Genomic DNA, 20,928 nt, shown 5'->3' with positions numbered 1-20,928 from the left:
GAGTCACAGTTTGGTATGATTTTGGTACAGCGGGGGAAAAAAAGAAAGGTAGAAAATAACATTTATTTTGAAAAATGTAAACATCCATAAATGGCTCATTGGCTGTTAAAATGACTGAAACAGTTTAGTTGTGCTGCAGTGGAAAAAATAAAACAACCTTTCTGTTTGTTGCGAGGAGTCAGGACACCTGCTGACAGCTGTTTGAAACTAGCTCCACCTCCTGCAGCTACAACAGTAACATGCTGCTCACACACTGATGCTTCAGTATTAATAATCTAATGATGTCATATATAATAATATATCAGTCAGACGGACCAAACCACTACTTTTACTGCAATATTTTTACTACATTTTGCTGCTAATACTGATGTACTTTTACTTAAGTAGGATTTTTCATGCAGGACTTTTACTTGTAATGGAGTATTTTTACATTGCTGTATTGGTACTACTTAAAGGTGCAGTGTGTAGGATATAGTGGCATATAGCAGTGAGGTTGCAGATGGCATCAAACTGACTCCCCTCCCCTTCCAAGCATGTCGGACAATCTACAGTGGCCACAAAACTAGCGAAAAACGCTAAAGGCCCTCTGTAGAACCAGCGTTTGGTTTGTCTGTTCTGGGCTACTGCAGAAACATGGCGGTGCAACATGGCGGACTCCATGATAGAGGACCCACTCCCTATGTAGATATAAAGAGTTCATTCTAAGGTGACAAAAACACAATGGTTGGTATTTTCAAGTGATTATATACTAATTAAAACATACTTATGAATATTTAATTCCAATTATGCCAAGTCTGTTCCTCTAGATGCCACTAAATTCTACACACTGCACCTTTAATCTGAATACTTCTTCCACCACTGAAACTGTATTAACTGTACTTACACATATTTCTTTGTTGCAGGGTATCAAATGACTTGAAATGGACAGAATTTCTCCTAACCAAGAACCACACCGATCATAATTTAGCTAAAATATTGCAGCAAAATTCTTAGTTATATTATAATTATTAATATTAGGTACAGTGTGTGATTATTATTATTATTAATATTACCATAATTGTCATTAAACATCTGTAATTACACCACAGAGAATTCTGATGTAGTGCCGTAAGAGACTGAAAAATAACAACACAGAGTTTGAATGTCACAAATTCACTCATACCTCTCTCTGTTCATACAACTATTAAACTAACTGTACTATAATGTTACCATAAAAGCAGAGTAGTAGTCTTTGAGCACCACGCAGAACAAATTATAGTGATACCATAAGAGATAAAAACGAACATAAAGGTCAATAAGGTCTTACTTCTAACAAACTCACTTCTGAACCCTGGAGACTCAGTTTAGGCATCTACAGCACATTGCAACATTATATCGATTCTATCATTAGGATAGGGCAGAGGGGTGAGGGAAACAATTGAGAAATCACTCCTCATTAGGTGTACGTTGTTTACATCGCTGCTGCAGAGTGTCACGCCGCTCGCTAGTGTTGTTTTGATTATCATGCATATCACTGCTTATTTACTGACTGCTTGATTGGCCCCATGCTGCGCAGCCAGTCACGACTGGGATGATAAGTGTGTCAAGGAAAAAAAAAACAAGCAAAATATTTAATTTTATTTTACAGTATGTGTCATATTTATTTATGGATTTCATGGAATAAAAGCTACACTCTGATGTAATTTTGAGAGATGTTAGGACAGACTGTAACAGCCCTACAGGAGCTTAGAACGTGTAATACTCAATAGTGTTCACAGTAATTATTCTGCTCTTACAGTATTTTTACCTATTGTACTGTATATTGACAGTCCAAACACTTTGCTAACTGTGCATCATAAATAATTAATATAAATGACCCTGATTGTGAATCAATGAATAGCAATGATAAATGCATGCATCATTTTCCTTCAGGGCCATTAGCGTGTTGTAAATTTTGTTTTCATCCGTGGTTTGGCTTTTAAAATGAACAGTTGCAGACAGGCTTTAGCCAGGACACCAACAAATTCAAAACTCTATTACAGCAGTGACAGGACACTTAATGCAACGATGAATTGTCAAACTTTTTGGGGGGGGCTGCTTTTATTTGTTTTTGTGTTTTGTATATTTACCCTCTTGCCTTCGACCTGCCTCGTCTTCTTCTGCTTAAATCAGTGGTTTGCAGGGTCTCCATAACCCCCAGAGAATGAGAAGGTTTTTGCTTGATTTATTATGGAGTTAAAGCTGCCAATATAAAATATTTTGCATAAATATCCACTAATTTAAAGTAGCCAATTAAATTTTGACCATTTTTGTGCCCTAGAAAGATTTTTCCTTTTGAATTATATATTTCGCGGGGTTAAAACGTTCAGTTAAAATGCCTCTGAAATGGCAGACAGAGCATCCGTGGACGCTTTAACTTTCTTTTGAAAGTAGTTTTGAGGAGTATTATTTTTGGTATGTTTTTAGGTGTTAACAGGTGTTGATGGCAGCTCATCGCTTCAAAGGCAGGTGAAACTCAAATGTCTGGCTTTAAAGACTGGTGAACCAACATTATTGGGTATTAAAATAAGAAATATGTCAATAGAAAAATAAGTTTTAGTGAAATTATATTGTTATTTTTGTAACATATTTTGCCTCAAAGGACTACTCTACTAAAAGCCGATGTTTTTGAACATTAACCCTCACTTCCTGTTGGCTTTAAAAGTGGCTCTGAAAAGAAAAAAGTTGCTACTTTATGGAGTGACCTCGCTACAGGTTGGCTTGTTGTAATCAACCATATTTGCTTATGTTGGTTATGAGCATTAAATATAGACAACTACAACAATTAAGCGGTGGCCTAAAGGTTAGAGAAGCAAGCTTGTGACCGGAGGGATCGCCGGCAAGATAAATCTTGGTGGGGAAAGTAAGAAGCAGCACTTGCCTCTTCCTCCTCATTACCACCACTGAGGGACCCTTGAGCAAGGCTACAGTGGAGCTGCTCAGTGGTTTGCAGATCAGACTGTGGTTGTACTGTTTCCAGTTATAAATGTGTGAATGTGATCAGAGTATTACTGAAAAAGGTATCATTGCTCTCAGAGGAACTCTCCTGAATAAATAAAGGTTAAAAAAAATGTATTCGGCATTATTTTGGTGTAAATATGAGTGTTTTAAAAGATAAAGAACATAAGGATACAAAGAGCAAAGAGGTGAATTGAATGAGAAGTTTATGTTAGTTTTTTTGCCATGAAACTGGGTCACCGTTTGAATTCGTTGTAACTGTTGTAACTCTAAGCTGACTCCAGCTTAAGTGAAGTAGCAAGCTACAAATTTTCAGAGCCTCCCTTCAGGCAAGTATTTGATGTCTATGGTGGGGTGTTCCTTATAAAGAGATACTTGAGAAAAGCCCGATATGATAGATTGAGCTTTTAGTCAACCATAAATGGCTGGTCATCCGCCAAACTTAACTGCTGTAGTAGACACGGGGATCAGACAGATTTACAACACTGCCTCACCGCTGTGCATGTTTTATCCCAAAAGTAATAAATATTGTTAGTAGGGAAGGTTTTGCCTGCTTAACTCCTATATATCCAATATATCCCAAACCCTGCGAGACTTTGTGCTCCTGTCGTGACTCTTGATTAAAAAATATGTTGCTGAAGAATGCAACCGATCTAACGTGCAGGCCTCGCTGTGTTCAGATACGTCTCAGCTTCCACACAATACGCTCCAGTCAAAAGCACTGGCTTTGAAGCTCCCCAAATGAGAGAGACTAATCTGTACGCCGTGACACTGTGAAATTTCTCTCAGAGACCAATCTTATAATTCACCCAGTCACATAAAGCTGGGAGGAAAGAGTGCAGAGAATGACTTGGCTTCTTTATGATAATGCTCTTTGTAACTTTATAGTACTAATCCAACATCTGAGGAAAGGTAATTGCTGTGCACTCCCTCTCTACTGGTATCACCTTCTTATCATGGCTGCTGACATTTAAGCATTGTGCCTTTGCTTTAGTGTGCTTAGCCCATTTTTTATACATCAGATCTGCTTTACATTATTATAAAGTATATCAATGTGTTTTAGATATTGAGTAATGTATGGTATGACAAACAGCTGAAGTGACTTAAAATTTGTCACAAAATTTTTCTGTAATCCATCACAGTGAACATCATGTCTGCTTTTGTTGCTCAAATATATTGTTACTGTTGGGTTAGCTTTTTCTGCTGCGCACAGAGCAACATAGACATGTGTGCCACCCTTTAAATGTCAAAAGGTCAAATTATCAGAGATAAGAACACATCAGAGCACACATGGCTATAGTGAAGAAAGGATACAGTGAAAGGAAAGACGAAAGAAAGATCTTTAACAATTAAAGTAGATGTGAAGTTCACTGTGATCAAGTAAACTTCAAGTTACTGTTAGATCATTTTCATATAGTATGCAATCCAATAACTGTCTGCATTTAAAAAATTCTAATATTCAAAAATGTAAAACATCACAATATGCTTTGCAAATGGTTAGCAACACTGATACATATTAGCTTTGCATAGTAAATGGGCTAAAATGTGCTAAAACACTTGAATGGTCCTTTTAAAATGTTCAAAATTAGTCAGAAAATATTTTTTTCATATTATAAATTTACATATTCACATATCAGTATCTTTTTATACTTAATACAGGCCCCAAAAATTAGATGACAATTTGAATCCCTCGTATTATAATGTTAATACAAATATCCAGCAGTCCATGCATTGGGGAAGATTTTTATTTCAAGAAACAACATAATGAACATTCACACAGTCTTGAATGCAGCCTTTTGTCACTTGACTCATTGAGAAACCAATTCAAAGGATGATGCACAAAGTCTTTCTGTCAAACAGTTGCTAAAAGGAAACCTGTAACAGTAGATAAAGATTATGAAAAAGTCTTCATCTTCCTCTGTGTTTTTTTTCTTATATCACCCCATTTGACTCAGTTAGATTAGAGGCATTAGAGTACAAATATATAAACCCTGCAGTACTTAATTAATCTACATTACACAGACCTTGTGAGACTTTAACGGCATTTATTTTCAAAAATAACATCGGAGTCCTTTTTAATCTCTCTATGACCACTTTCTGGGTGTCAAACCAGACTTCGAAAAGCGATGATTCATGGGCTGTTACCTTATTTAACTGTGTGTGTGTCTCTGCGTGTGTGTGTTAAAGCATATTTAGCCCCGACGATAGATACTTACCTCACAGAGTGTGAACTTTCCAGGCACAGCTGTGGAGTTTGGTGTCAGTAACATATGCGTTTGTTTGTGTGTGTGTAGCTGGTGTCGCCCATGCGGTGCTTATACACAACTGTGTGTCGGTGAGTTTCGTGCTTTTGGGTCTTATTTCGCCACACATGGTCGCTTAAGAAAAGCACTTTACTAGCACATTGATTGTTACCACTACACGTGCTAACCAGACAGTTCAGGTACTGAGACGGTATTGAAATACCATTTAAATTCAGCTGGGTTTTGTGTTTCCATGTAGACATTTACCCCAATGCCCCCTCATTGAAGTCACTGGTCAGTTGGTCTTTCACCTTTGACCCTGACCTTGCTGGTTGTCTGTAACTGTCTCAGTGTGGAGGCAGACCAGTGGCACCACTCAACCTTTCACCGGCAGTAAGACTGGGGCTGATCTGACTAATCAGACCAGTAAGGTTGTGTAGCCCTTTCTCAGCAGAGTGGGAATCGATTGCTGTTAGGGTTCGGCTGCTGTCAGTTTTTGAAGGATATTTTTGTGTTGAGGCTGCTCATAGACATTATGTGGAAATTTTCCCTTCTCATAGCCAAATACATCCAGATATTCAGTGTCTCCTGTCCCAATTTTATATAAATTTGGCATTATATTGTGGGGAGTCAGATAGCAGCAAGGGCAGTAACTGGCTATGGGAACAAATATCAAAGTTCAGACAGAGTAGCTGTGAGGCATTTTATTTATTCTTTGATTTTGTGCCTGATGAAGTGTTTGTGCACCATGACAGACTTTTCAAGGTATAGGACTGATTCACTGAAGCTGGATTTGTCTCTACGAGGCCATTTTAGCCCCCTTTCTCAAAATGCTTGCCGAAATGTTACTTAGAATATGCTCACTGTGTATGGGAGCCTCATGGGAGCGTATTAAGCAGACAAATCCTGGCAGTGTAGACTTTCAATGTAGCTAGCCACAGTTAACATGTGAGCAAGTGACATCAGGTCTATTCTGCGTTGGGTCTGGAAAAATGATAGCTGTGCAGAAGAGGTTCTCAGCTAAATCTTAGCCATAGCAAGCAAGCCGAGGTCCTTCACTACTCCCTTTGTCATACATCAAGAAGTTGCTGATCATACCTTTCCATTAAACGATGATGAATCACGCAAGCTGAGAAATCTGAATTCAACTGGACTTCAGATATCAACCTGTTTGACTTTGGTGTATGATGGATTTGCCCACTGATAGCAATGTACTTTTTCTGTGTTTTACAGGGGAGCCTTTTCAGTGGTGCGCAGATGTGTTAAGCTGTGTACAGGACAGGAGTACGCCGCCAAAATAATCAACACCAAAAAGTTATCTGCAAGAGGTAAGCACAAACATATTTTAGGACTTTTCATCACAGTCAGTCTCTCCTGGTTCACTGTCTTTCCACTGCTCCGCTGTGTATGCAGTACACACACGGAGGGCCCAGCTCTGCCCTCGCTGAGAAAGACCAGAGAAACAGTGAGACTGTGACCATAAATGACAGCAAAACGCAGTACAGATTATTTATAGAGACTGTTTATTTATGTGCACTCGTTCCACTTCAGCTCAGTAAGAGAGTTTCTACTGCGTTTTGCTGTTATGTGCCGTCGCGCTGCTCTCCTCTGCTCTCCATGGTTCAGCAAGGGTGGGTGGGGCTGCACGCACAGCGGAGCAGAGGAGAGACAGTGAACGAGTCGACACCAACTACACTTGTTATGTTAGATAAAGTGCAATAAAAGCTTTGCGAGTAGAAAGCCAATAAGAGTAATGTAATAAGTGCAAACCATGGACAGACGACTTCGGGGGGGACATGAACCAGAAACTATTTATTCATTGAATTTACAGAAAATGTGCTATATCAGGATCTGTATCGTGATCAGGATATGAGATTTTGCCCTAGTCTGAGACCAATGTGTTGTGTACCTTGTCGGAAAGTGGTGCTTTACAAACCACATTGGGTATTAGGTAGGTGGGGTCTCCAACAAAAACAGGATAGTCAAATTTCACATGTTAAATATAGCTGCAAGCAGCAATAATCGGGGTCCAAGCAGATAGTGAAAAATCTCAACATTTAACATTTTTAGAGCAGAAGACAAGATCCAGATGACTTGAGATATTGAAATGATGAAAGAATTTTGACTCCAGGTCCAAGCCGTTTCAATTTCTTTATATATGCTCCTGCTTGTCATGTCCTCCCAGTTGAACTCATGGCTGGCAGGTAAAAAGAAGCCAATGATGATGCCAGGTGTCACAGAGGTAGGGTATTTAGGGCTATTTTATGGAGCATTGGCAACCTCCCCGGGGTGATTTACTAGTCACAAATAGCGCAGCATAGCGGGAAACGGATATCAAAAGTTCTAGGAAATAGGCAAAATCAGCAAAAAAAAAATGATCAGACAGAAATATGCAGAATTTTAAGGTACACATTACAGTCCCGTCCTTAGACAAACTGATGTCACAGTAAACAGAATATACTGCGATCTTCCAAGTTCTTCACCTGTTTCGTCAATCGATTGATTCATTGGTAAATCTAGGCTGGAGAATATCTGTGATGCGGCGCACACCATTTACGCATGCACCTTTTAGAGTGTCGTGCACTTAAGTGAAAAAAATGATCAGCCAGAAATATGCAGAATTTCGTTGACAGACGAAATTGTCCATTGGGATTTAAATTTTATACAAAGATGAAACAAAACGATGAAAAATAAGCTTGTGACAAATAACTGTGTTGATTTTGTAGGCCTGGGATGATATGCTTATCTCTTAAAACTGATTCTTGATTGAATTAGGCTACTAGAAAAGGAGGCACTATTTTCAGTCTCTTGCTCCAGTATACTGTCTGTCAAACCATTCACTGTTATCCTTATTCCACTTAAATGCAATATGAAACATAACTGGCAGATAAAATAAATGATCCGCAGCCTTTTTATATTTTAAAAAGTTAACTGCATTAATTAATGACTTAATTAATTGGAAAGCATCGTAGAGTCTCCTGCCTGTATGAAAATAACAAAATGAGGGGGAGGCGGAGTGCTCCGATGTGTTTTTAACGTCATGTCTCCAGCAGTGGAGACAGCGCTGTCCAACACGCTGAGTGGGCGCAGAGTTTTTGAGGTGAAACAGACTGAGCACTGAGTTATTTTCTTCAGCTCAGAGTTGGTTTAAGTTGTTGCAGTGTGGTCAGTCGGTCATGTTTTTCACTACTTGAGTTTGCAGCCCTGCTCCGCTAATGTTGGTCTCTGAGTGACGGCATAGAAAGTTCACAATATACTTCAAATTCATCTTGCAAAGGTAATTACTTAGTCATTATATCAGAAAATGACTGCAACTGCTGCCTTTTTTGAAGATGAATTACAAGATAACTCTAGCGTGTTTGGGTTCTGCACTGCAGTTGAGTCCCGCCTTTTTCGTTCCATCAAAGGCGGCCCACCTTTGAGTTAGATAGGCGGGGAAAACCCTGCTCTTGTACCTGGATCTGTAGGAAAGGTTAATCACTTTTGTGTTTTTCTGGCACTTTGCCATTAAATAATTATTTAATGTGGAGGAGGAATTTCGTAAAATAACTATAGCTGTCAGGTTTGAGTACTTTTAATATTGATAGCTTGTAAACTCAACATGGAAGTTAAGCTCCTTTCACTGTTAGACTTATTTTAAATAAGAGTGCCAGATAATGCTTTAAAGGTAACGTAATGTGCTTGAGGTAATGGATATTGCAGTTCGTCATACCCTTTTTTTATTTTTGCTAATTAAGAAAATATCTTTGAGGCACTTTAATTAGTGTCACATGCTATGCAACCAGTTGCAGTTTACGCCAAAGCCGAGGCTAAATGCCATGGCCATAAAGACCAATCCAGCACTACAGTGGTTGCTGTGGCTCTTCCCACCACCACTTGCCCAGTGTAAATCTCCTGCTGCCCCCGCTGCCTGGTAACTGGAGCCCCACTGGCGAGGCCCTGCCATGTGGCACCACACTGACACTTGACTGTTTGGCTTCACACACGCACACACACACACAAATGTGGCCACGGCTTGTGTGTGAAAATGTTGAGTGTGGAAGAATAGGCATTTTAACAGGCATTAGCAGAGGGCATGTAGAATGTCTCAATTCATTCATGTCTTGAAAGTCTGGACATATCAGTTTGTCTCTCATAAGTGTCAGTCTCAATTACTGCATGTTTGTCAATCAGTTTACCTTTTAATATCTGGTAATACGTTCTTACTAAATAATAAATAAAGTATCAGTTTTCTATATGGACCATTAATGAATGAATATGAATTTATGAAGCTGATACGATGTAGAGGGGTGTTTTCAATGATTAACTTGCTGGAGACAAAAAAATGCAAGAGCAAAGTTGTTTGAAAATGTTAGAGGAGAATGTTTGTATATTCAGTTGGAAGTAATTTGAATAAATTATATGATGTTGTAATGCACTTTCTGCATTGTATTTCCAGCTACAGCAGACAGACAAGAATGAATATTGCTGCATTCACTCATAAACTTTTGTGCAGTGAAAAATCCAAATGAAGTGTGTGTGAAATCTGGTTATCAGCCATGAAAAAGGATGATAAACAGCCATTAGTTTCACTTTGAACCAACAGCACAGGAAAGTTGGAGTATAGTGGAGTTACTGTAAACATACACATATGCCATCAGTACAGCTGATGACTACTATAGGTTTAATTTCTATCTCATGCTAAGAAGTTGTACTGGTGTATTTCAGCTCTTTCAACTTTCTTACTTAGCCTCAAATGTCATACTAATCTTAACCTAAAGTTGTTTTATTTGTTAACTTTTTTAAGTGAATGTGTGGCATGTTCAGTTTTTACTTTTGTGAAAGAGATGAAAAGATGGAAAAAAGGAAAACAGCGATATTATATCAGAATTAATACTTTATATCAAAACAAATAAACAAAAGGAAATGACAATCAACCATTTATTAAAACCTAGCTGGCTGTGTAAATGGTGTGTGCCATCATTCCTTGCAGCAGTTTTGTCACTCTTGTCATATAGTTACCATGTATCAGTGCAGCGAGCATCTTTTACTGAGATTAAACCCATCCTAGATTATCCTGCTGCTAGTAGCAGGAGGCTAACAGTTCATCCCAGCGATTGGCTTGATGAGACCTAATGCAACACACACAGAATAAATAATTCACCTATAGGTTGTACTATCATTGGACCTATACATTTCACTCCAGCTGCTTTATCAGGGAGTGCAGCTGCTTGCAGCTTTCCACCATATTTCTAAAGCACAGAATAATCTCCCTGCTCTAACATTTGATAGGAGGACGGATCTGTCCTGACTGAGTGGTGCGCGAGGCTTGTGCTGTGCTCCTCACTAATGGATGAGCCATGTTCTATGAAACAGCAGAGCAATGTTCAAGCCGGCAGAGCCGCTGCATACTACTTCTACTCCAGGTCCTATTTATAGCTCCATGACCTATCTGACATGGGCTGCTACAGCCAGGTTTTACGGCAGTTATGATGACTTGCTGCTGTGCTTTAGAAGTGGGATTTGCTTTAGGTCGTTTGGTTGTTGTCATATTTGCCGGGCAGCAGGTAAGGTCAGTGAGCTGTGAGCCTTGGTCAACTTAAGTGGAGCGTTTGTTTAGGGACTGGCAGATGGAGATGGAAGCTAAGGGAAGGGAGGGGTCATGTGAGAAAAGGCACCCCAGGCACTTGGCAGCTGAGGGCCATGCGCCTGTACGCCTACATGCCTTTAGCACGGGACTCTCATCTGACTCTCCCTTTCTGTCTTTCTGTCTCTCTCTCTCTTATTACACATACAAACACTCATATACAGATATTCAGACAGCTGTAGAAGAGGAACTGAGACTGTAATGCACTCACAACTGGACAGTGAACTAATACTTGTTGTGGCTGTTTTAGTAATCTAAATCTATTACAGCTACAACAGCTCGATTAATATTGTTTCAATATTAAAAGAATTTATGAATAACATTGGATAAGTAAGCTAAAAAAAAAAAATGTGCATAATATTACATACCAATGCATTCAGCCAGGCTTCTCCTCTGTGTGTAACATCCTCCAGCCACCTCATCCAAACAGTTAATACCAATCCAACACATGTCAACAGGAAATGTAGGCCAGGTCTGTTGAGCAAGGCTTCCAGCCAATCACAGAGCTTGTTTATTGGCAGTGATCTCTGGACAGGAGTTGCCAGAGGTTGCTGTATGGCCTTGTAATTTATCATGATAGAGAGGAGTTGTGCTTGTGTGTGTACAGGTGTGTATTTCTCTCTCTCTCTCTCTCTCTCTCTCTATCTCTGTGGTGCTTGAGATTCACCTGCAATGCAGTAGCAGTGATATGACCTGGTTTTGGCCAGCCAACTTTGTGTCAATGTCAAAAAACCAGGACAGATGTAGTCACCTTAGTAGAGTGCATATAAGTCTCATTAGCTGCAATAAGAGATGTAAACATTGCTTGGAATTTGACCATATGAGAAGACTGTATTGGTAACAAAAAAACGTACTAAAAAAAGTATGATTTACTGTCTACTAACTAATCCAGATTTACTAAAATGGTTTCACAACCTAGACCTACATCACCTGCAAGACTGTCATCATTATACAGGTTATCCCATACGGCTACGGACTGACACCACCAGAGGCGTCCAGTTTAATAATTTGTTTCTAATAATATGCTCCCGCTGTTTGTCTTTCTTGACAAGACATCAGGCAGATATCAACAGACTGCCGGCTAGTGAGTGTTACCTAACCAACAAGCTGGGACAGACTGAATAAAGTAGAATCTGCAAACTGTTCAGTCAACTCTCAGCACTCTCGTAACCAGAGAGGATGCTTCACAGACCGGTGTGCAGAGTCATCCCTCTCATAGATGAGACGGTTATATGCTCTACGAGACTCAAGATGACTAACGTAGCCAGCCATCATCTGTTACTTTTGGACTAAAAGTAACCTTTTTGTGCAATTGCAATAACACGATTTTCACCATTTAGACACGTTACACATCGTGCAAATCCAAAAATTCTTATTAATCAAATTAATTTGATATATTGCCCAGTGCTAATTTAAAATTTAGAGGCTGCAAGGCACTATATCTCTCTATCCTGCCATTACTGTAAAATGTATAGGAAACAACATGACTTAAAGATGGCTGCCTCCTGACCTCCCTGACCACAGTGCAGTTCTTACTCAACATTTCCCAGCTGGCCAGAGTCATGATAATGTTTCAAGCAAATGTTCTGAACAATGGTTATATCTGGAGGTGGCTGTCTTTTTACATCTACTCCCCTCTCGAGAGTTCAGTCCTCACTGGTGATGATTAACCTACATTTATTCCTCTCCTCTCCTTTAACACATAGGTTCCCACAGACTTCAGCTAATGCTGTCCTTGGATATCTCACTCAGTGAACACTCAGTGCTTATGTTCCTCTCTGTCATCTATCTCCTTCTGCTTGTCCTCTTTTTTTCCACTTCCTCTCTCTGTCCCCTCAGGAGGAGTCCTCACCCTTCTTCCTTTCCCCACCTTCTCCTCTCATTTCTTATTTACCTTGCTGCATCAGAAGTGCAGGATTGTATCTGATTGACCAACTGTTTGTCTGACTGAATAAATGAATATTTGACTGGCTCACTGAGCACTGAGGCAGCTTGCACTGCCACCGCTACAGGGCCACAGTTTTGCAGTAGACAGTAAACTAACTACAGTAATTACCACACCAAGGAGATTATGTTTTGACCAATTTGTGTTTACAAAAACACATTATGTTTATTAGAGGAATAAAATTATTTTAATCGGCAGAGATTGGGCATTAACACATTTACTCTTTAAGAATCTTCTTTGGAAAATCAGGTGCATGTATGATTGTCTATTGCTTTTGACATGTATTGTGTCTCCACTGTTGGTATTCCACAAATGATTAAAAAACATCTATCTTTTTATCCATTGAGAATTCCCAAATCTACAGTATAAATATGTAGATATGTTGTATGTATATATATATATATATATATGTTCTGTTTCTCTGGACAGAGAAACATATATATATGTTTCTCTGTCCAGTCTGTCTGCCTGTCTGTCCAGCCAGCATAGTTACTATCCATCACTCATCGCAGTCATCCATCCATCCATCCATTCAACCACTAACCCATTTTCATTCTTAGCTGGAATAGAATACATAGAAAACAGTGTCATTCAGCTGACAAGCTACGTATTATCAAAACAACAGTTGTGGGAACATTACATGATGCTCTGATAACCTAGTCCATTTTGACAATTCATCCACTGCTATCACTGCCTAAACTCCCACACTGCCCCTCACCCCAGGTTATCTCACACAATGCAGATTGTACATGCTTTCTTTATGCTCGGCACTTGGGAAGAGCAGCCTTCGCAAAACCTTGTATGAGGGGTCTGCCATAGGTAGATAGATTATCTGTCATGCTGTAGGGTTATCTCCCATTGATCCAGCCAGCTTGATAAAGAAGGGATGAATGACCTGAATAGAGACCTTCCTTGTTACAGAGGAGGTTATATATCTCATCTTAAATCAATGTCCAATATTAAATCCCAAGATAAGTTCTCTACAACCCATATGGTTTTCTAGCCCCAAAAGACCTAAACCTTTGGCAATACTATAAAGAAGTATAGTTGATAGTATACATCACAATTTTTCATGCTTAAAAATAACAGAACATCACTGTGTTTGATTCATGTACTGACTCTCAATAACTCAATATGTTTATGAGAGGAGTATAGGTGAAAGTGAAGAACTATCAATTTTCTACTTAATAGTTAATAATCATCATTGAAAGTTTTTTTTAAGTGATCAAAATTTCCACTTCAGCCTGTAGTGATGCAGACCTGCAAGTATGTGTAGATGACAAAGGCTCAATCTGGCCATCTGGTAGACTAAGCTAAGATGAACCATAGTGCTTACTCAGAGCCAATTCTGTACTTGCAGAATAATGTCAGCAGATGCCACTGACAGAATGAAATGTGATGCTTGTGCTTATGATGTTTTCCACCATTTGACATTGTAGTATGATGGATAACATATCTGGGAGTGTTCAGCACAAGCAGACAGTTGGCAATATTTAAAACACAGGATTAAACCCGTCAGGGAGAGTTAAGCTGAAACTGTGGTAGTGCATAGTGAGGAAACTGTAAAGATGCGGTGCTGCACTTATCCAGGGCTGAATTTAATATACCTCTTCCCAAATGATTAACAAATATTCCAGCTATGTACTAAACTGTCTATTTTGAGCTCCAACTAGCTGAGCCAGTCAACATAATGCTAAAAACATTGTAACAGGCCTATGCAATGTATCATGCCCTTGTATGAAACATTACAAAATATACATGCAAACATTTTTAAATGATGTACAACCTTCTTTTTGGAAAGATATATCAATCTTTCTAGTTTCATCCAATTAGGGATGCACACATCCAACCTTTTGTCTCTCAATTACCTGAATATCCATCCAATACCAGTATTTTTTTTTTCCCAAATTAAAAATGTGTATCTGTAAAGTACCATGAGGCTGAGGATTGCTGTAGTGGCCCACTCTGACTGAATGAATGTAACTGACATATTGGTAATGCCATGGCCAATACCCCCTTAGCTTGATAAGGTCAGTATTGAGTCCAATACTGGTCCAGAGTATTGGATCCAATCAAAGGCCTCAATAAACAAATGTAAAGAGACATACAGTGTGTCCATGGCCTCCTCGAACACCAAAATGAAAAAACTAAAGAACAAATTATGAGAGTGAGAGTGGTAAATCCAAAGCAAGAGATGGCACATTTATAACAGGCAACCTCAATGCAAAAGGAGTTCAAAAAATGTGAAGGAGGGGAAAACTAAAGAAAAGGAAGTGTCTCAGGCAAGAGAAAAAAAAGTGGCAAGTAGTGGTTGGTGAAACAACAGTAGCAATCAGCGTCGTCTTTCTCTTCAAGTGAAAGCAGCCGAGCTTTGTGCGTATTCTCCAACCTTCCTCCTCCTCTGCCCTCAGCTTCTCTCCAATACTCCTCCACTCCGCCTCGCTCCTCTCATCTTCTGAGACTATAATCACCGGGCTTACACTTCACTGTCACTCCTCAATGCCAGCGTGAATGTGTGTGCTTGTTTTGTCAGTCTATTTGTGAGTGTGCCTGCATGTGCTTTATGTATCTACAGTATGTGTGCATTTCCATGTTTATGCTCCCAACTGTGCTCTGCGTGCATGCACGGACACGGTGGTCCACCCCCTGTTGTGTGTGTGTGTGTATGTGGGCTAAGATTGCTGCTTGCTTGATAGCCGTGGAATCCAAGTTGTCTAGCATCATTAAGCCTACACGTGCACACGCACATGAAATTACATAATCTACATATATATATGTAGTCTTCTTGTCAGACAGTTAGGAGTAGTTAGTAGTGATATTATTATCCATCCAATCCATTCTCTGCTGCTTATCTGTGGCCAGGTCAGGATGACAGAAGGCTAAGCAAGGTAGTCCAGATGTCCTTCTCCCCAGCAACATCTTCAAAGTCCTCCTGGATGAGATATATAATCCCTCCAGTGTGTTCTGGGTCTTCCAGTTGAATGTGCCTGGAAAACCTCCAAAGAGAGGTGCCATGGAGGCATCCTTATCAGATATCTGAACCGCCTCAGCTGACTCCTTTCAGTGCAAAGGAGAAGCGCCTTTACTCCGAGCTCTCTCCTGATCCCTGAGCTTCTTTTTCTTTTCTTTTTTTAAAGATGATTTTTTTTAGGTTTTTTGCCTTTATTTGATAGACAGTGTAGAGACAGAAAATGTGGGGGGAGAGAGAGGGGTATGACATGCAATGAGCCTTAAACATTAGGCCACCAGGGCGCCCCATTACCCTATCTCTAAGGGGGAGCCCAGCCACGCTATGGAGGGAACTCATTTCGGCAGCTTGTTTCTGTGATCTCATTTGGTTACAAACCAAAGCTTGTCTTCACAGGTGAGGTTTGAGTTGGAACGTAAATCGATGTTCCTCCGCCACAATGGTCCAGTAGAATGTCCACAGTACTGCTGACGCTGCACCAATCCACCTGTTGACTCACCTTGTATTCTCTCATGAACAAGGCCCTGAGATATTTGAACTCCATCTCTGTAATCCACCCATATCCGGCAGAGAAACATGGCCTCAGACTTGGAGATGCTGCCTCTCATTCAAGCTGTTTCACACATGGCTCCAGACTGCCACAGTAAGAGCTGGAGGTCACTTGTCTGATGAAGCCAACAGAACCACATCATCTGCCAAGAGCATAGACCTGTGCTGTGAGATCCTGTCCATGAAAATCATAATCAAATCAACATAATCTGTGACAAGGGACAACCTGGGGACAATGGGTATTTTTAAAATTATACAATTACATAATTGATATACTTATGTTGCTTTCATAATCTGATGTGTCTCCTGTTAAAACAGTATGATGGAGCAGAACATAAAAGATTTTAGCAGCAGGAAAACAGAAAGGCAGGTTTCTTTGGGTGGGTCGAAATAGGAAATGATTTATTGTGTTTTTTTAGAAGGAATTTTGATGTATGGTTTGTGGTTCATGAAGATGTCAATACTCATTATTTTCCAGGAGGTAAATATAATGACATTTTGATTAAGTTATAAAGTTTTTATTTGTTGGCACAATATTCTAGAAACAGGCTCTGAGGTGAAAAAGTAATAACAAGGTCTACTTACCAGCTTTTTCCAAGCAAGTGGAACTTGAATAGATGTTTTTTTGGCCAAGCCTCTATTTCCACTGTTAAGAATAAACTTTTGCACTCAAACTTAAATTTCTCTGGGAAAAAAATATTTTGAGATAGTTTAACCTTTTTTACATGGTTGCTGCATTTTAGGGCAGTTTAGTGATAACTTTGGGTTTGATGCAAGTTAAAATTTCTAGTATAAATATGACTGAATTCTTAGGTTTTGGGTGGATTTTATAGTATTTTGAGCATTTTGACGTGTCAGTTTTTAAAGTCCCACTCCATTTTAAAAATATGTTTCTTCTTGTTACTACAGTTGGATGTTCGGGCTTCAATGTGCAGAATGATGTATGTGCAGAGTTTGACACTGGGAGGCTGTTTTCATATTCATCTGCTGAAATGAACTTTTTTCTATGCGCTTTGAAAATCTAATTTTAAGGAGTGTGCCTACAAGCATGGACTGTGACATCACAACTAGTTTGGAAGGCAATTCTGGTCCAATATTGTACTTACACAAGTGTGATGTGGAAACTTGAAGCCTCCAGTGCACAAACACTGAGAATGGACTTTACAGTGAAGCAGGAGACACCTTGTGTCCAGCAGCTAAACTTCTGAAATTAATGATGGAGAAGGAGTGGATATCATTTTAAGGATTTTAAAGTGGTAATTATAGTTTTTTTTGTGGAAAAGCCATATTAGACACACATTATTGTTGTGTATTATTATCTGTCTAAATACATGTCTGGAGCGGAGCTTTAAACATATAATTTGTTGTACCTTAATAGAATTGGACTTGGGTTTGGGAGAATGTTGTTATTTCTTTTACTGTATATTGAAATGAGATGCATACGATAGAAAGAAAAAGATCACCCAAACTGGCCCAAAGTTGCCTTGTATTGTACATTTATGTGCTGATTTCTGCTACCACGTTAACATCTAACCCTAATTTTAATCAAAGGATTGGACGGACCTTTCTGATTTATGACCACTGGGTGCACGTTCCTAACATACTCTAGTTTGTTTGTCACTGTTTGTATTTCATTAATAACTTCCCTCTCTCTTTTTCTCTGTCTTTTTTTTCCTCTGTTGCCTCTCAGATCACCAAAAGCTGGAGCGAGAGGCTCGGATTTGTCGCCTTTTGAAACACCCCAACATTGGTGAGGACATGTCTTTCTATTTTTGTTTCTCTTAACACCAAACTCAATCCCACAAAGTCCTGTTATCTGTCTGATTGAGTAATACAAACCATTATTTTCTTTATTACAAAGCAAAGATGTATATTTATTGCTGTTTTGATTTTGCATAACATCCATTTGTTTCTTTTTACTTTACAAAAAGTTGTAGAAATGGGATTTATTTTGTGATGAGATCAGTGTATTAGTATTAACCCTAGTATTTCCCTAACTAGGGAAATCAGGAAAAAAAACTATAGTAGTAACAATATATAGTACTGAAATACAGATGTATAAACTCATAACAGTCCTTTCTGTTTATGAGGTAGACCACTTTATTGCCAGAGCCTACCACATTGTAAATACACATGAAATAAGACTCAATTATTATGACTCCCTGTGGTTTCTACCCCCACACTCTCTTTTTTTTAATCTCCTAGTTAAAATGCAGCAATGTTACCCTGTGTTATTCAGAAATGGTCTGGCATTGGTGCATTTTTTTTAAAAACATCTAATAGTTTATAAGTTCCAACTACACTGAGACAACAAATTAATAATAAAACACAATTAAATAATGATTAACATACTGACAAACAGACATTTATCTCTCAATCTTTTTCTCTTTCTCTTCTAGTTCGTCTTCATGACAGTATATCAGAGGAGGGCTTCCACTACCTCCTGTTTGACTTGTAAGTCATCCTCCTCTCCTCACCTCTCCTCTCCTCTCCTCTCCTCACCTCTCCTCTCCTGCCACTTTTCTTCCTCCTCCTCCACCTTCCCCACCCTTCCCTATATACAATTACATAACTCTCTCCTATATTTGCCCCCCCACTACCACCACCACCACCACCACCACCACCACCCACGCCCTCCACATCCATCTCTCGGCAATTCCCTCTAGTTTCCATGGTAACAATGTGGGAAGGGGGGAGGGAAGAAAGATTGGGGGAAGAGGGGTGCCTCAGGAAACAAGAAATGAAGAACAAATTCATGCTTTATAACCTTTGGACCCACCCCCCCCCCCCCCCACACACACACTTCCCAATTCATTCCAATCCAAACATCCCAATTTTAATAAGTGTGTGTGTGTGTGTGTGTGTGTGTGTGTGTGTGTGTGTGTGTGTGTGTGTGTGTGTGTGTGTGTGTGTGTAGGGTGACCGGAGGTGAGCTGTTTGAAGACATCGTAGCCAGAGAGTATTACAGCGAGGCGGACGCCAGGTAGGAGCGCAGCCTTCTCCCCTGTGTGAAAGGGCTTCTTCTTGTCCTTAAATGGTCTGTCTCCTGTTGTTTTGTTGTTGTTTTATGTAACTTTCCTTGTCTTTTGTGACTTTGCTCTACTCTTTTTTTCCTCTTCTTCTGACTTTCCTCTTTGCTTGTACTTTCTATTCTGCTTTTTTCTTTTTCACTCTTTGCTCCTCACCTCTCTTCTCTACATACATGTTCTCGCTCTTTGCTTTTTTTTTTGTTTTTCCTCTTCTGTCCTTTTCTTGTTTTCTGTTTTTTTACCATCCTCTTTCGTTTCTATTCATTTTTTCTCCTCTCTTCTTCCCTCCTAGCTTTTTCACTTTCTGTCTTTGCTAATTTCTAACTTTATCTCCTATCTTCATCGCCATATTACTACCTTTTCTCTTTGCTCGTCCTCTGTCCTTCGCTTCCTTCCTTACATCGATGCCACAGCACTTCACCTCTCACACTGATGCAGGAGGGACCTTTGAGTCCAATCCAAGGTTTGACCAACATGGCCTTACCAAATTCAGAATACAGAGTAGCTTACTGTGATCATCTAATATCTATAAACTGAGTTAGAAACATGGCTTTGTTCGTAATAAACGATTAAGTGATTTGTGCAAAGTGTATCTTGTGATGGTAAAATTGTCTCTAAGACAGCTATTAGATCATGGCACAGGAAAACTCTGAAACCCAAGAGATAAACCAATGTCCTGCTACTAATAATAACACTTGCATTATAGACACATGTCAGAAAGTCTGCTGACATTTGCATTTGTATCAACAAACCTATTGGTCAGATCTTAAGTATGTACCCTTTACAATTAGCTTGGCTGGTGCAGGTGGTCCAGGGTATATCCCTACTGTTATATCGCCCCCTTCCCTCTTCCCCTGTGCTTTCTCTGACACAATGGGAGAGATAAGTCAAGTCTGTAAGCAGAACAGAATAACCCTGTATAGTGTATTTGTGTGTATGTGAACAGTCTCAACTCCTCTCTTTCTTTACTTTCGTGTCTTGGTTTTCTTTCAGTCCTCTTCGCCACTTTCTTTTTTACCCCCCCCCGCCACTACCCTTGTCGTTCTGTATATCTCATTCCCACCACTCATGCTGAATCATTGACACACACAGTTCACTTTTGCCAATGGTGGAAGAGGAAACGGAGTAGTGGCGGGTGGACAGACAATAGACTGAGAAAAGAATGAGAGAGATTTTTGAAAGTGGAAGTTGTGATGTGGGTGTTAGTCCATTCAGAAACACTGAAAGACTGATATTGTAGAAATTCAGGCCACTGTAGCCGCATAAATGACTGTCTTTTAGCCCTATTCATAACTCCAAAACCTTTTGACTGTAGCTTGAGAACAGTGAGCTCAGGTCATTTGAACAGTGTTATCTAACTGACTGACTCTTTGTAACCAGTTTGTATTACGTTTTATTCAAATGCTTTAAGTCTTAAATATCCATTATGGAACATTTTGGTGAAAGAATTACTCTTATTCACACTTTCCTGAGCTATAGAAAGACAGAAACTGCATTTTCTGTGTTCATATAAAAAATTCACCCTTATTAAAAGTGTCTCTTTGATATCTTAGATAGAAAGTGATCCAAGGCCAAGTTGGTAAATGCGAGCT

The 20,928-nt window shown here is 39.4% G+C and overlaps 1 protein-coding gene across 26 annotated transcripts in view; it reads left to right on the top strand.

The window, feature by feature from the left end:
- The window catches only part of LOC137168294 (calcium/calmodulin-dependent protein kinase type II subunit beta-like), an 81,262-nt gene that overhangs the window by 2,467 nt on the left and 57,867 nt on the right, over window positions 1-20,928 (top strand). For 25 of the 26 annotated variants that reach the window (XR_010924261.1, XM_067570999.1, XM_067570956.1 and 22 more), the window contains exons 2-5: window positions 6,453-6,547; window positions 17,998-18,057; window positions 18,707-18,761; window positions 19,225-19,290. Coding sequence is in view for 24 of the 26 variants with exons in the window: in XM_067570999.1 (XP_067427100.1) it covers window positions 6,453-6,547; window positions 17,998-18,057; window positions 18,707-18,761; window positions 19,225-19,290 (276 nt within the window). In the remaining 2 variants the exon portion in view is untranslated. Of the gene's footprint in view, window positions 1-6,452; window positions 6,548-17,997; window positions 18,058-18,706; window positions 18,762-19,224; window positions 19,291-20,928 lie in introns of those variants that run through there. The other variant, XM_067570897.1, reaches the window with a different exon arrangement.

The sequence above is a fragment of the Thunnus thynnus genome, chromosome 2 (genome assembly GCF_963924715.1).
Source record: "Thunnus thynnus chromosome 2, fThuThy2.1, whole genome shotgun sequence".
Lineage (NCBI taxonomy): Eukaryota > Metazoa > Chordata > Actinopteri > Scombriformes > Scombridae > Thunnus > Thunnus thynnus.
The sequence above is the reverse complement of the archived record's forward strand: the minus strand, read 5'-3'. Positions and strand labels throughout refer to the sequence as shown.